This window comes from Bos indicus x Bos taurus, chromosome 2, assembly GCF_003369695.1.
Source record: "Bos indicus x Bos taurus breed Angus x Brahman F1 hybrid chromosome 2, Bos_hybrid_MaternalHap_v2.0, whole genome shotgun sequence".
Classification (NCBI taxonomy): domain Eukaryota; kingdom Metazoa; phylum Chordata; class Mammalia; order Artiodactyla; family Bovidae; genus Bos; species Bos indicus x Bos taurus.
In genome coordinates, this window is record NC_040077.1 from 118,547,877 (window position 1) to 118,562,984 (window position 15,108).

A 15,108-nucleotide genomic window follows, 5' to 3' on the forward strand; every position below is an offset into this window, starting at 1 on the left:
AGAGTGAGAGGAGTCACGGAGCAGGGCGTGGTGAGCATCCCAAAGCCATCCCAAGATGAGGAATGAGCCTCTAGATACCCTGTCCTGCGGATCTTTCCATCACACTTGCCAGAATCCCCCTGGGTGGTTGAGAAATGGCCCACAGGACCCTTACTGCAGGTAACCAAGAGAGTCAAAGAACAGGGGCTGTCTTCATTTCTCTACTCTCCTGATCCTCCGCATTCACCCCCAGGGGCCGTCAGGAAGATTCTGCCGGGACTAAGGATGAAGGGAAAAGACTGATGGAGAATAAAGGAGGTGCAGATGGGTTCAAGAGGCAGGACGGCAGGACAAAGACAAACAGTTAGGCACCTGGCCCTGAAGCCTCCTTGCAGGGCCCAGGACACGTCGGAAGAGGAAGTGGGAGAACGGAGCGATGGGACCAGGTACACCGGGGGCTCCAGCATTTCTGAAGAAGGGGATAGGAAGTGGGGTAAAGGGGGTGGGAAACTTGTCTAGAAGATGCCTGCCCGGCAAACACGGATTCAACAAAGACTGTGTACTCTGAGGATGTTGGTCTTGGAGAAGCAGCTGGAAGGGATAAGGCGGCGGCAGAGGGGGACAGAGTCCATGCCTGATTGGACGAATGGATGGATGCACGGATGGATGGATGGATGGATGGATGGACGGACTAAGTGACTGAGCGGTTGCGGGAACTTCAGACGTTCCCAGGTTGGAGCAGCGCGCCCGGCAGGGGTCACTGCGAGCCCCGACCGCGGGTAGGGGGCGCAGGCGCGGCTGGCGCCAAGGCCCTCCCTCGTGGGGGTGGGGGCGGGCCGGGGGTGGGGAGGGCTGGGGGTGGGGTTAGAGAAAAGGACCCGAAAGAGATCCAAACTTCCGGTGCCTGCGGAGAGCCGAGCGGCGGTGCTACAGAGAGAGGCTGCACCGAGTGGCTTTTGCTCGGGCGGAGGCTGCAGGGCGGACGCTCGGGCCGGCGCAGCCATGGTGAAGATAAGCTTCCAGCCGGCGGTGGCCGGCATCAAGGGCGACAAGGCCGACAAGGCTTCGGCCTCGGCCTCGGCCTCGGCCCCAGCGCCCACCCCGGCCGCTGAGATCCTGCTGACGCCGGCTCGGGTGAGAAGGGCCGGGGATGTCCGGCGGCCGGGGGTGCGGGGGACCGAAGGTCGCCCGGCTGCCTCCGGCGACTGCCCGAGGCGAATCGGGACCCCGGCGTCTGGAGCGGAGGGGCGGGGGCTGGGAGTCCGGGATGGGTCTTCCCATCCGGAAGTGGGGAGGGGGCTTGGGTCCCGATATTCAGCGGCAGCAGAAAGCGTTAAGTCTGAAGAATCGGAGGGGGCCCGGTCGCTGTCCCAGGCGGGGAAGAGCTCCAGGTCTCTTCCAAAAGTGGAGGGGGGCCCTAGGCGCTGGTCCCCAAAGAGGGGAGGGGGCTGGTCCGAAAAAGTTCGAGGAATGTTGGTGGGGGGTATAGTCGTCTGGTTCCAATCAGGGAGGAGGGGCCGCGGGTCGAGTCCCCAGGTGGGGGATGGGAGAAGAGTTGGCCATTGTTTTCCCCAAAGTAGGGTGGTGGGTTGTGATTGGTGGGGAATAAAGGAGATGGGGGGTCTGGTGCCAACGAAGGAGGAGGGACTGTGGATTTCGTCCCAAACGGGAGACTGCTGGAGGGGGGGTGGGGGGCGAGGGGCGAGGGATGTACTGTTAGTCCGCACCTGAGTTAGTGGATCAGAAAGTGATGAGACATGAAATGAAAATAAACCAGAACTCGCCTGGCCGCACGTCCGGGATTCGAGATTCGGGGTTGCGAGTTTGGGTGCCCTGATCCCACCCTACCCCAGGCCGCCTGGGCCTCCCTGCCCTCCTGTTCCTTCCTCTCCCGGCCCTCTGGAGCTCTGGGCTACCCCGTCCAGCCCGCGTTGCCCCGGTGCCCTCCATCCCTGAGCCTGCGCTTTGTGGAGGCGGACCTCGGTGCACCCCGCCCCCGCCAGCTCCCCTCCTCCTCTTTCCCTCGGGCCTGGGGTAGAGGAGGCATTTCCGCCCGTGGAATACTGTCTGAGCTGCGAGGAGTCCGACCAGGGGAGGACCCAGAGGGGCCGGACGCGTGGCGGGCGAGGAGGGGAGGGAGAGCTTGGTTCAGTCTGGCTCTGGAGTGGCCCCGGCAAAGGTGTCTACGCCGCCCATCCCGTTGCTGGCTACTGGGATGTCTTCCTCAGCACCAAGGCCCCTCCCCAAATTGATGGCTCCAACTACACCTTGCTAGGGTATGGCAGGCCAGGTGCTGCAGAATGACCTGTGCCCTGGGAGAAGGGGACACAGGAGAGGGTGGTCAGAGGTGGGTGTCACACACCTGAGCAAAGATTCCCTGAGTGCAGAATTCCAGGAAGAGCCTTGGCGAGCTCCCCTGCCCTGGCGTGGTCACTGCGGCATCAGTAACACCCGGGCTGGGTTGGGGGGTTTGCTCTGCAGCCCGGATCAGAGCAGCTCCGTCTTCTGATGCTTGGATGGGAAGGGGACATTTCCTATTTGAAGGCCTGGCCTGCAGCTTTTAAAGTTTGCAAGAGGCTCTTTAAACCTCCTTCCTACCCACTCTGCCCCCAGAGAGTGCAGGACGCTCACCCCTTTCTTCTCCCAGCTGCTTCTCCCAGAGCCAGGTACCCAGCTGAGGCCTGGAAAACTGGACCCTGATGCCCAGAGCTACAAGATTCAGGCAGGAGGGAGGACCAGCCAGACAGTGGGAGGATGCAATTCAAACTCCATCAGAAGGTCTGCCAGATTTCGCAGGAGCCGCACATTCTCCAGTGGCAGCCTGCTTGTGGTGTCGGGAGGGATGGCGGATGCCAGCATCGCCTTGGCAGTATCTGACATCCAGCTTCTGGCTCCCAAGTCCAGTGTCCTCTCTTCCCCCTCACCCAGCATGAAATGGAAATATCAACATCTTCTTCCCTGGGGGCTGTTTGCAGTGGCCTCGAGCCTGCTGAGTGTGCTTCCCTTACCCCAGGCAAACCTTGTTAGTTGGGCAGGGTCCCCTCACTCTTAACTGGCAAGGGGGAGCCATTGGGCCCCAGGAGGAGGATTAATACCCCAGTACCTTTACATCAGATCTGCTTATTAATAAACTTTCACAGCTTCTCAGCCCTGAGGGGTCAGGGGAGGCTTTTGGGTGTTGCATGTTGGCTCTGCCAGTCCCCTGATGGAATTGGAGCCTTGGGAAGAGAGTTCACTTCTGTGAACCTCTTGTGGCCTTAACTGGCCAGTGGGCACACTGCCCCCACATCCAGTCCCTGATGTAGAGCAAGCCCCTCTGCCATGGCCACCCCCTCCCTCTGCATGGCCACCTGCCTCACAGTAAGTTCAGGAAGCGCCCAGCATTTACAGTAGCCCAGGACAGCATGAGCAGGGACTGCTTCACCAAAACAGGGCATTTGAGTTGGTCCCGTGCTGATGGGTTGTCAGAATGTGGAAGTGTTAGTTACTCAGTCTATTATAGCGAGTGTTCTTCGTTCATTCTGACTCTCTGCAACCCCGTGAACTCTAGCCTGCCAGGCTCCTCTGTCCGTGGGATTTCCCAGGCAAGAATACTGGAGTAAGTTGCCATTCCCTTCTCCAGGGGATCTTCCTCACCCAGGGATCTAACCTAGGTGTCCTGCATTGCAGGCAGATCCTTTACTGTCTGAACCACATGGGCTGTGGAAAGCTTATTAGAAGGTCTTTTTTGGCTGGGGGTGACCCTGGAACCATCCCTGGTCACTGAACTGAATCAAAAATAAGACTTAAAGCCTTGGAAGGACCAACTGATGAACAGAGGCATTCCTGAGTGCCTCTGCCCCATGAAGCCACTCTCTAAGCTGTCACAGTAAAATGTCAACCTGAGTGCAGGCCCCCGGGCCCAGGCTAGGGGTAGTGGGCCCTCGCTGTGGGCCTCCCTCTGCTTCTCTGCAGAAAAGTGAAACAAGGAGGATTTTGTCCCCAGACCTGCTGCTGGAAGGAAGCGCCTCGGTGGGGCCGGGAAGGGATGGGGGTGGGGGCCCATCTGGGCCTCCAGCTGCCCACCCTCCCCACGTGGTGCTTGCCTCTGAGATAATGAGTTGCCTGCACTGATGGGCAGCTGGCCAGAAGCCAGCTCGGAAAGTGGGCTGGACGGGAAGCACCCCTCTTAGCACCCTCTGGCCAGCCCTACGCCTCTCAGCCCACTTCCCCTCTCCCCACCATCTGCCTCTGTCTTTGCTCACCCATGTGTTATACACACGCACACGCACAGAGCCAGGTGTGGGCATGTACAGGAACGATTGGGCTGGGGGCCTCCAAGAGGGGAGAAGTGAGGTCAATACAGTCATCTTCGCAGTGCTGTAATTTTCTCCTTGGCTTTGGCCTTTGATTAATGTCACCCCCTCCCCCAGCCCACATACCTGGGGATCAGATTTCACTTTCCACCTCCCGGCCTCAGGTCCTTGGCAGGAAGGAGCTGGGTCTCCAGGAGTGGGGTGAGCGTGGGGGGAGGGTCCCCTAACCAGCCCAGAGGGTGGAGCAGGGCTCTGCATCCTCGGGTCCCAGGGCCTCCTCCCCACCCACCAGCCCCGTGGGCTGGGCTAAGAGGACCTCCGTGGCTGGGCGGTCCTGCCCCCAACCCCAGGCCTTCCCTGAGGGGCTCTGGCATCTGGGCTTGGGCCATGGCGACTTTTTTCTGCTTTCTCTCTCCTTTCCCTCTCCTCTTCGTACTCCCCTCAGCCCGTCGGTCCTTGCATGTTTCCAGGCTGTCAGCAGATTGCCACAGAGGACGAGTTTCTCTTACCAGAAAGAAAAAAATGTTTCTGGTGAGACCAGGGGAGCGCAGCCAGTGCCTGGCGAACCGTGTACCCCAGGAGCGCTCTGCCGGCTCTGCGTCTGTCTTCCCCAGCCTTTGTTCTCCGGGGTCTCCCCTTGCCTGTCGGGAGCAGAACAGGAGAGCAAATGAGCAGAGCAGAGGGCTGTGGGGAGTGTTCTCGGCCCACACCCTTCCTGGGGCAGCAGTGGGTCCCTGGGCCACCCTGGGTTTCACTGATGGAGGGTTCACGACTAGTCTAAAGCATTCACCCCGCTGATGTCTGCACTTCTGAGCACAGCTCTGCGAAGAGGCCCAGCCCCCTTAGCCCTGCGAGGCTTGTTTCTCTCTCTCACCCACACACACAGTGTCTTTCTCACTGGTGGCCTTGTCTCTGTGATCTGCAGCCTGGGAAAGAAAGATGCTCAGGAAGAAGGAATGATGCTGGGGAGGTGAGGGTGGGGATCCCGGCCACGGCCGTCGGCCTGCGCCCACAGTGGGTGCATTTCTGGCTTCCCTGCCACCCTCCTCCGCGCAGCCTGCAACTGGAGTTTCATCTGCTTGCAGCTATTCTGGACATTGTTACTGAGGGAAAGTCGCTGGGAGCTCTCTCCATGAGCCCTGGGGCAGGGGATTGGTGGCGGGGGTTGGGGGGAGGTCTTCTGAGTTAATGCTTCAGTTGGCTGAGTTCCTCAGACTCTTGAGGCCCTGGCTTTGCCAAATCATTTAGTGAACACTACCGTGGGCTCCGTGAGACATGCCGGCCGAGGCCTGGGCCCCTCCTGGGTCCCAGACACGTGGCCCACATGCTCCACACAAGCGCACAGTGAGGCCTGTTGCCCAGGACGCCCAGCTGCTGTGGAAACTGCCTTTTCCTGCTTCCTGGAAGCCCCCCCAAATCCCTGGCTGGGGAGTAACTGCTCCATATGAGGGCAGGCATTCTCCTGGAGCTCCAGCATGACAGGTGAAGCAGCTGAGGGTGGGGGTGGCGACTTCAGGAAGGACCCTCCTCAGCCGACATCCTGGGTGCACTGAGCAGTTAGGATCCTAAGGGTGAGGCCCTGGGTTCTGGCCCAGGCTCCCCAGAGGCCTCGGAGGGCGGCCCACCCCTGTGGGGCTTTACCTCCCAGTGCCTCTGTCTGGAAGCTGGGATACCAGCAGGCTCTGGGTCTGCTCTCCCCAGTCGCCGCTGCTCAGCCATGTTGCTCCTGGGGAGTTGGCCCCCGGAATGCCAGGGCGGAGGGGTGTCAGGTAGGGAGGGGAGCAGGGCGTGAGCCACGGGTGTGCACTCAGGACCGTTAGTAGGGGCAGGATGTGTGTGTGTGCTCAGCCATGTCCAACTCCTTGCAACCCCATGGACTGCAGCCCGCCAGGCTCCTCTGTCTGTGGGATCCTCTAGGCAAGAATGCTGGAGTGGGTTGCCATTGCCTGTTCCAGGGAATCTTTCCAACCCAGGGATCAAACCCGCATCTCTTGTGTCTCCTGCATTGGCAGGCAGGTTCTTTACCACTGTGCCACATGGGAAGCAGGATCGGGAACCACTGTCCACATCTGGGAAAGGTGGGGGGACCGTCCCAAGCCTTCACAGGGACCTCCACAGAGACATATGAGGACATGGGCGTGGGGCATCAAGGGGTCCCGGCTGGAGACTGTCCTTCTTGGCCACACTAGCCTGGCCTCACTTTCCTCTGGGGCCCCTCCTCCCTTGCCATCCTTAATGACCTCTCTCCCAACCTCGGTGCCCTACCCAGCTCCTCCCCCAGGCACCAGCCCCAACCAGGAGCTGAAAGGCGGCTGTAAAACTGGTAGGCCTCACCTTGTTCCTGAACTTCAATTATGGACAGGCCCCCACCCCGCTCTTGCTTTATAACCATTGACTTTTTTGTTGTTGTTGGGTGGTTTTCTGTTTGTTTGTTTTTTTAAGCAATTCTCACAGGCTTGCTTTTGCTTCTCTGGAGCAAAGCATGGCCACAGTGCAGCCTCGACAGCTGGCTGCGGTGGTGGCCCTAAAAAGGAATGGTTTAGCTGATAAAGACCTGCTATTTTTATCTAACACTTGATCCTTTTCAAAGGGCTTTCAGGGCCTGTGTCTCCTTTAATCCCAACAAAACCCTGTCAGAAAGAGTCTGTTCACATTTCACAGGAGGACCGTCGGAGGGTCAGAGGCTCCCTTACACGTGCACGCGGCCCCTGCTGGGGGCACCTCTGGCTTCTGCAGCCCCACCCATCTCACTGAATACAAATGTTGTGTCCCCAGGGCAGGATTTGCAGGGGGGTGTGGTACCTGGCCTATCTTTTGGGTCACCCACCTTTCCTGGGGAACCACTTAGGATGGCTGGAGCTCCTTGGGTGGCTTGTTCCTGTGAGTCACTCGCCAAGCTCGGCCGTTGGTCACCCTGTCCTGTGCTGATCCTGGGAGCCCATTGGAGAGTCAAAGCCCTTGCAGCCCCCTGCCCACTGCTGGCAACTGTCCTGTGGGCAGTGGCCACATGCACTAGTGACCATGGTCAGTGCTGCCAGGGAGCCCCGGGGTGCTGGGGAGAGGCCAGCCAGGCGGGTGGTCTCACCAGGTGCTTCTTCGGATCACAGGGACCCCATAGTAGGGCCAGGGTGGGGACAGGCCCCAGGCTGCAGATAGCCCAGCCTGTGAGGGGGACGGGATGGGCAGGGGCACCTCTCCATCCTCTGTCTCCATCCCAGGGTGCTGGAGGCAGGGGGGTGGGGTGGGGGTCACTGGCCTGGTGATACATGTGCCTAGAGATGGGGGTACGTCTTTCAGGCATTTACTATGCCTGCAACGTGGGACACCAGGGTTCCATCCCTGGGTTGGGAAGATCCCCTGGAGAAGGAAATGGCAACCCACTCCAGTACTGCCTGGAAAATTCCATGGACTGGGGAGCCTGGTAGGCTACAGTCCATGGGGTCTCGAAGAGTCGGACACGACTGAGCAACTTCACTTTCACTTTCCTGCAGGAAGGGTGTGGGGAGAGGGGAGAGCCCCAGGCAGGAGGCTTCACCCGGCCCCACAGGGGATGCCCTTCTGCTCTCTGAGGCCCCGGTCCCACCCTCCCATGTGCCCCAAGCACAGCAGGCCTGCACCCCACCCCTTCCAGGCTGAGCCCACTGTATGCACTTAGTAAGGGCCTGTCCTGGGCAACTTCAACCTGAACTGTGTCTACACTCCCAGCCACTTGGCTGCAGGGTGAAGAGTGGAAGCACACAGAGGGCTAAGCAGACAGTGAGAGGGTCCGGGCTCTGGGCCTCCCCTCTGCACCCCCAACTCTGCCTCAGCTCCCCGAGGTTGGGGGTGGAGCGGGGTACCAGCCCCTACGCTCACCCAGCTGCGTCCGAACACCATAGAGGCAGGGTTGAATGGTGGACCCTGGAGGCAGAGCCAGGCCTGGGCCTTCATGAGGTCTCCAGGGTGAATGAGGCCTGGGGTAGGGCAGAGGTGGCAAGGATAAAGAGGAGCGATGGCCCAGGCCACACAGCTGGGTAAGAGCCCCAAGTCACTAGACTCTCAGTCCAGTACTCTGGGGAGAGCAGGGTTTCTGAGTCACACACCCACCTCCAACTGCTGGCCCAGACGGGTGTGGACTGGAGTTGGGTCAGGATGGTTTACTTCTTGGCAGCCCTGTAACTACTTGTCCCGAGCCGGGGCCTGGCTCCCCAGAGAGGGTGTTTCCAGGAACCTCCTGCCCTGGCCGCCACAGCCACGTTTCCGTCCCGGCAGAGGGGCCCTGGCTTCCAGAAGCCTCTAGACTCCACCCCGTGGGCTCTGCTCCTGACAGCCTGCTCCACACCAGTGCCCGGTGATTCCATCGCTGCCCAGCAGACTGCTCGCTGCCTAAGGTGGCCGGAGGGGACAGGCATGCATGCCCATGCTGGGGGCCTCCTAGAGCCCTGTCCCCACCAGTGAGCTACTGGGAACCTCCTTGGTCCAATGCAGCAGCTCCCAACCTGCCTGGTACACCCTGGTTCCTACAGGTTCCGAGGCCCAGTGTGGTCATCAAGGTCACATCTGTGCTTCCCCCCCACCACCATCCCCAGTTTAAAAGAATCTACTGTGGTCACAGCTGGTATAATGAAGAGGACTAATGGCATAGGGGCTTCAAAATACTCTTGCCGAGTCCCTATGGGTCATTTTACGTGGCTTCCAGGTGGGGCTCGGTTTCTCTTTAGAGGGAACAGCTGGGGGCCTGGGGATGCTTCCTTTCCTTCCAGATGATGCTCTGTGTGTCCTGAGCATCGCCCTCCCCCGCCTCTGCTCCCCAGGCTCCTTGCCAGCCAGCAGGGTAAGGCCTCACTTTGAGGAATGGGGGAGGCGGGAGGGATCCCCAGCAGACGTGGGACCACCATGAGGCTGACCCTGCACTGCCGTCCGCAGGAAGAGCGGCCCCCCTACCAACGCTACAAGAAGGGGGGCTCCGTGGGCGGCGTGTGCTACTTGTCGATGGGCATGGTCGTGCTGCTCATGGGCCTGGTGTTCGCCTCTGTCTACATCTACAGATACTTCTTCCTGGCTCAGGTGAGGTGGGCAGAGGGAGGTGGGGAGAAACAGTGGCCTTTAGAGGAGGAAGTGAACACCCCACCTCCCAGGTGGGAGGAGTGCCCCACAAGCCTAGAAGATTCGCAGCCTCCTCCTCCTCCTCCCTGGTCTGTCCACGAGACAGGACTGGGGTCCCATCCTCTGACTGCCGTGGGGTCTGGAGGAGTGGCCTTACCTGTCTTTTTGGACACATCTATCTGAAGCTGACAGCTCTCCTGGGAGTACAGTCCATCATGGGGGAGCCAGGATTAGCATCTGGGCTGTGAGGCTGGCAGCCCCTTCCCACAGTGACCCCAGAGCATCAGCACCAGAAACTCGGGGTGCAGCAGAAACCAGAACTCTGCAGGCCCTTCAGAGCCTGGCCCCCTGTGCCCTGCAGGTCGAGCTTCAAGGAATTCCCATTCTGTGCCTGGTCATCTGGGCTACGACCCATGAAAGGTGGAGGGTGGCTTACAGAGTCAGCTCCGCCCCCTGTTAGGGTGGCCCCCGCCCAAGATCACACACCGTCATCTGCTCGCCCAGGCCATCTGGGCACAAAGCTGGGCCAGAGACCTGGCCATGGTCACAGCAGCCTGTCATCTGCCTGGGGAGGGAGGCCGGGCCCCCAAGTTCTCGGAAGGGAAGGTAGTTCAATGAAAGTTTGCTTAATGACCATAAACATAACAACATGGGGAATCTCAGTGACCAAAAGGCTGGGAATTGCCAGTCGCTTATGACCCAAGTGGCCCCTTCCCACCCTCAAGCCCTGGGCTTTGACTTCCTCGTCCCCCAGTTTCTCTAGGGTGGAATTCACTGAAGAGCTTGCAGTCCGGGTGACTTTCCCCTTAAAACCTCAGCTCCCGCACACCCACCCACTTCCCCTTTTGTTTGGCATCCTCCCCTCCCCCACGACCTGCTTTCCCCCTGGTTCCTGGTTTTTGCTTTCTGGGGCCTTTTCCTGTTGCAGCTGTGCTGCTGTCCTGGACTTCCCCTCTGATTGCAGCCCCAACTCATGCCTGGTTCTCAGGGCATGGGGAACCTCAGAGCAGCCTCGCGCCTGCGCCCTGGGACCCCTGGGACGGTATGATTCATGTGTGAGGATTCACCCTCCTGGGAGAGCACAGCTGAAACAGAAAGGGACATCTGCCTGTCATGACCTGGAGGAGCCAGAGGGGGCCCCCCCCCCGCCCCCCTGCCGCGGCCACCAGTCAGTCACGTGGCCTCGGTTGCACCCGGCCACCTCCCTTCCCTTGTTGATGGAATGATAAGCGGGCCCTTCAAACGGGGGACACCGCGTTTATCAAGGTTCCTCAGGAGGCCCAGGTCCGGGGAGGTGGTGGGGCTTGTGTGAAGTTGAACACAGCTTGGGGAGGGGCAGGAGGTGGGGTTGCCACCAGCATCTGATAACAAGGCTGCCTCTCAGTCCCTCCCCCTTCCTCCTGGCCCTCCAAGGTCTCCAGGGCCCCCTGCAGAGGCAGCAGGAAGGGTGGGCGGGCACCCCCTGGTGGCAGTGGAGGGTGGCACCCCACCCCACCCCAGGCTCTTTCTCGGGTATCTGTCCTCCCACTGGCCCATCCCCTTTCACCGCCATAGACTCATGGACTTGGTGGGCAGAAGGGGTCTAAGGGGTCACTTTGTTTTACAGATGAGGAAGCTGAGCCTCAGCGAAATCATCCTCCTAGGAACTGGCACACCTGGCTCACCCTCCCTGACTCCCGTGTTTCTCAGTTTCTGCATCTGTGAGATGGGCATCCCAGCCCTGCCCTTCCCGCTTCCCCAGGCCTTCAGAGCCAGGAGTGGTTGGGCAGGCAGCAGGGGCCTCGCGGAGGGCCCTGTGTGACCAGGTTGTCTCTCTCTCTCGCCCCGCTCCCCACCTTGCTCAGCTGGCCCGAGACAACTTCTTCCACTGTGGTGTCCTCTACGAAGACTCCCTGTCCTCCCAGGCCCACACTCGCATGGAGCTGGAGGAGGACGTGAAGATCTACCTCGAGGAGAACTATGAGCGCATCAACGTGCCCGTGCCCCAGTTTGGGGGTGGTGACCCTGCAGACATCATCCATGACTTTCAGCGGGTGAGGCCAGCCAGGGCCCGGGATGGGGCTGGAGAGCGGGCATCTGAAGGAGCAACAGACGTGAAGGGAGAATGCCCACACCCTTTGTACAAACTTGGAGTACATAACCATGCAGTACAAACTGTGGTGCAGACGTCTATGGTTTAGGTCCATCGGGGGTTTAGAGACCCCACCTTTATCACGTAGTTCTTGCGGTTATCACTGACTATGAACTCGTCATGGTTGATTTTCTCCTGGGCCACCTGACAGCTGCAGACACTGGCTCTCATGGGCGAGGCCAGTGTTCCTTTTAATGAGCTCTTTCCACGTTGACATCTTATCAAGATGCAGCACTCGGGGGTGGGGAGGAGCCGCTCACTAAGGGTCCCGGCTGTCCACAGGGGTGGCCGGACCTCCCAGGTTTGATGAGATACATAGTCGGGCGTTACCCTGATTCTCAGAGCTCAGCTGTGTAACCTCCCGAGAAGAATCCTTGTCACAACTGAAGCATTTGATAGTGTTTTCATCTAGTAAGTGGAATCTACTATAGATACAGCCTAGGAAAGGAGAGCGGGAGAAGGGAGCACCACCTAGATGTTGAGGAATCCGGGGTACATCACTGGGAGCACTGTGGGTTCACACCTCACACAGCCCGCCGGGGCCAAGCCCTCACCTGCAGACACTGATGTGGCCCTTTCTTTCTGCTCAGGGTCTCACCGCTTATCATGACATCTCCCTGGACAAGTGCTACGTCATCGAGCTCAACACCACCATCGTACTGCCCCCCCGCAACTTCTGGGAGCTCCTCATGAATGTGAAGGTGAGCGGGACCCTGGTAGCGTCTTGTCCCTCCTTTGTCCCCCCACCACCATGAGACAAGGGAGATTTCTGGGGCCAGCAGGGATGGGGGGGCCTGGGCATTGCTGTCAGCTGGTCCCAGCACCCTTAGTCAGTCCCTCTGGCTGCAGCTCCCTTCTCCCTCACACAGAGTCAATGCCTCTCCTTTCTGCCTCCCCAGTCCCCCACTCCTGCCTCCCTCACTTAAGAACCGAGACCAGCTTCCTTAGCATTCATGGCCGTGCCCCATGTTGCTCTATTGACAGCAGTGCAGGGAGGAGACCAGGGCCCTGCCTCGGAGGAGCACTTCCCCTAGGGTGGGGGGGCAGACTCGTGCGTGTGCGAGCACACGTCCACACACACACATGCCAACACTCACACGCACATACACACACACATGCCCCCCACACACACACCCGCATGCTCACACACATGACTCACTGGCAATGCAGGTGCAGGAAGTGCCCGGGGACATCAGAAGGGTGAGCCATGCGGTCTCTGGATGAAGGGGTGGGCATGTTGGACGGGCATTTCAGGTGCTGAGGGGACTCAAGTGAGCAGAAGGATGTCGGTGGGGGGAGGTCTGTGGGCAGTTGGGGACCCTGAGAGTTGGGCCCGGGTACTGACCTGGTGCTGGGCTGCTCTCCCTTTGCAGAGGGGGACCTACCTCCCTCAGACGTACATCATCCAGGAGGAGATGGTGGTCACGGAGCACGTCAGTGACAAGGAGGCCCTGGGCTCCTTCATCTATCACCTGTGCAGCGGGAAGGACACCTACCGCCTGCGGCGCCGGGCCACCCGGAGGCGTGAGTGGCCATCTCCACCCACCTTGGCCCCTGCCCTGAGCCCAAACCACGGCCCAGCTGAGCCTGGCCCCAGAGCTGGAGACCAGCTGTCAGAGAGCTGGGATTGCAGCAGCAGTAACGACAGCACATGTTAACGGGGCACTTACTGCATGCCAGGCACTGCTTTACACTCTCTGTGTCCTCCTAAGGCAGTGTGAGTCGTCATCACCATCATCATCCTTGTCATCTTTTATTCTTGCTGTCCCTTTTAGAGATGAGGAAAGGAGGGGCGCAGACAGGTCAACAGACAGCCCTGAGATCACACAGCAGGAAGGTGGCAGAGCTGTGAGGTCTGACTCCGGCTACTGCGCTCATGCCATCTACTATGCTGCCTCTGGGTGAAACTGGGTGTCATTTCCTGGGCCTCCCCACCCCTGGTCCTGAGACCCTGCTCAGGCTCCGAGGCTGGTGGCCTTCGTGGCCCAGCCAGTTCTAGGCCAGGACATAGGTCTTACTAGACTTTCTCTGTTCTCTCCCAGGGATCAACAAACGAGAGGCCAAGAACTGCAACGCCATCCGCCACTTTGAGAACACCTTCGTGGTGGAGACGCTCATCTGCGGGGTGGTGTGAAGCCCCGCCCCTGCCCTCCAGGCCCCGCCCCATCTTCCAGGCCCCGCCCCCACCCTCTCCGTTTTCTCTTCCGGCCACTCTCTGGCCCTCCTTACCCTGCTTAGCTTGTACTTTGGACGCCTTCCCCGTAGATGTGATGTTTCTCTCCCCGTTTCTCTCCAGCCCTGCCCGCCTCCTTGTACCAGAGCTGTGACCTCTCAAGACCTCCCCCTTTGCTGACCTCTCAGGTGTGGGGGAGGGAGGGGACGCCCCAAGATGGTTTCTGTGACCAACATCTTGAGGTCAGGTCCCTGGGGCCCTGGCCCACAGCGGCACTGGTGGCCCAAGGGGAAGGACAGGACGGAAGGAACCAGGCATGTGGGGGTTCTGGCGAAGGGAAGGGGTCGGGGGAGGGGGTGTGGAGTGGGGTTCAGGAACATCTGCACAGCTGGGAAAGGCCTAAAAGGCCTATTGCTTGCTTCGCACGCATCCCCTACTTTCCAGCTCTCAGACCTGAACTGAGGATGGAGGGAACGTGCCCAAGAATGGACCGCCCCCCCCCAGAGCACAAGGGAAGGTGGCTGTCCTGGGGCTGTCCCCAGGACTCTAGTCAGTGCCTTCAGCCCACCTGTGGGAGCCTGGAGTTTGGGGTGGGGGGTTCAGATAAGTCCGTCAAGCACAATCAATCTCCGGGTGGAACCAAAGAAGGAAGGAGCCAGGTCTGGGGGCGCTGGCCCCCCAGGAGCACATGTGGGGTGCCCACCAGCCACAGCCACAGAGCAACAGGGTGGGGGTGTCTTCTCCTGTCCAGGGGCGACCCTGCCAGCTGAGCACTGAGCAGGGATGCTCAATCCTTCGGAGAGAGGGGGGCTCCCTGCTGTCCCCGGGGTAGAGCTCTTGTAGGAAGCCATGGGTGGGTGGGTGGGGGGAGGGGAGGGAGAGCCAGCTGGTACTTGGGAACCCTGCCTCCTCTCTGGAATTCCAGTTCCCTCTGGGGGAATGCAGCGTTTCCTTTTCCTTCTCACTTTTGCATGTTTTTACTGATTGTTCGATATGCTAACCGTTCTCAGCCCTGAAGAGAAGGGCTCCGACACCTCCAGTCAGACTTTGGTGCTCTCTGGAGATGAAACTCTTGAAGTGCTTTGTATATTTTCTCAATTAGATCTCTTTTCAGGAGTGTCTGTAGAACAATAAACATCTTTGACTTCTGATTTTGGCTTGGGAGAGATGGGTGGTGGTGGTGGTGGTGGGTGAGGGGTGCACCTCCACCCTGTAGACTGGGCTTTGAGGGGGGTGCAGGTGGACATGCAGGAGACAGGCAGGAGAAGTTCTTGGGCCTTGACATCCAGCACTGCTCCATGGTTCAGCCAAGGAATGTAGGTGTCCCCTTCTTCCTTCCCTCAAGTCCTTACGTCACCCCGAACCAGGTGGATTCACCTATTACAGGCAAGGGAGGAGGAAAAAGCCGGAGATTATGCAGTTTGCCCAAGGTCAAGCTGCTTTTT

At 59.7% G+C, this 15,108-nt stretch overlaps 1 protein-coding gene across 1 annotated transcript; it reads left to right on the top strand.

The window, feature by feature from the left end:
- The first annotated feature begins 851 nt into the window (after positions 1 to 851).
- On the top strand, positions 852 to 14,814 carry ITM2C (integral membrane protein 2C). The gene is made up of 6 exons (XM_027515980.1): positions 852 to 1,113; positions 9,180 to 9,320; positions 11,204 to 11,392; positions 12,081 to 12,191; positions 12,864 to 13,014; positions 13,533 to 14,814. Exons 1-6 carry the CDS (start codon positions 982 to 984, stop codon positions 13,622 to 13,624), a joined length of 816 nt encoding a protein of 271 aa, XP_027371781.1. The 5' UTR covers positions 852 to 981; the 3' UTR covers positions 13,625 to 14,814.
- Positions 14,815 to 15,108: the final 294 nt, after the last annotated feature.

What these genes read in the sequence shown, in the direction of transcription:
- ITM2C (XM_027515980.1), top strand. Translation starts at nt 982, where the DNA reads ATGGTGAAGATAAGCTTCCAGCCGGCGGTGGCCGGCATCAAGGGCGAC. An exon ending in TCATCCATGACTTTCAGCGG is followed by an intron (nt 11,393 to 12,080) that starts GTGAGGCCAGCC and finishes CTTTCTGCTCAG; the next exon opens with GGTCTCACCGCTTATCATGA. An exon ending in AGCTCCTCATGAATGTGAAG is followed by an intron (nt 12,192 to 12,863) that starts GTGAGCGGGACC and finishes CTCCCTTTGCAG; the next exon opens with AGGGGGACCTACCTCCCTCA.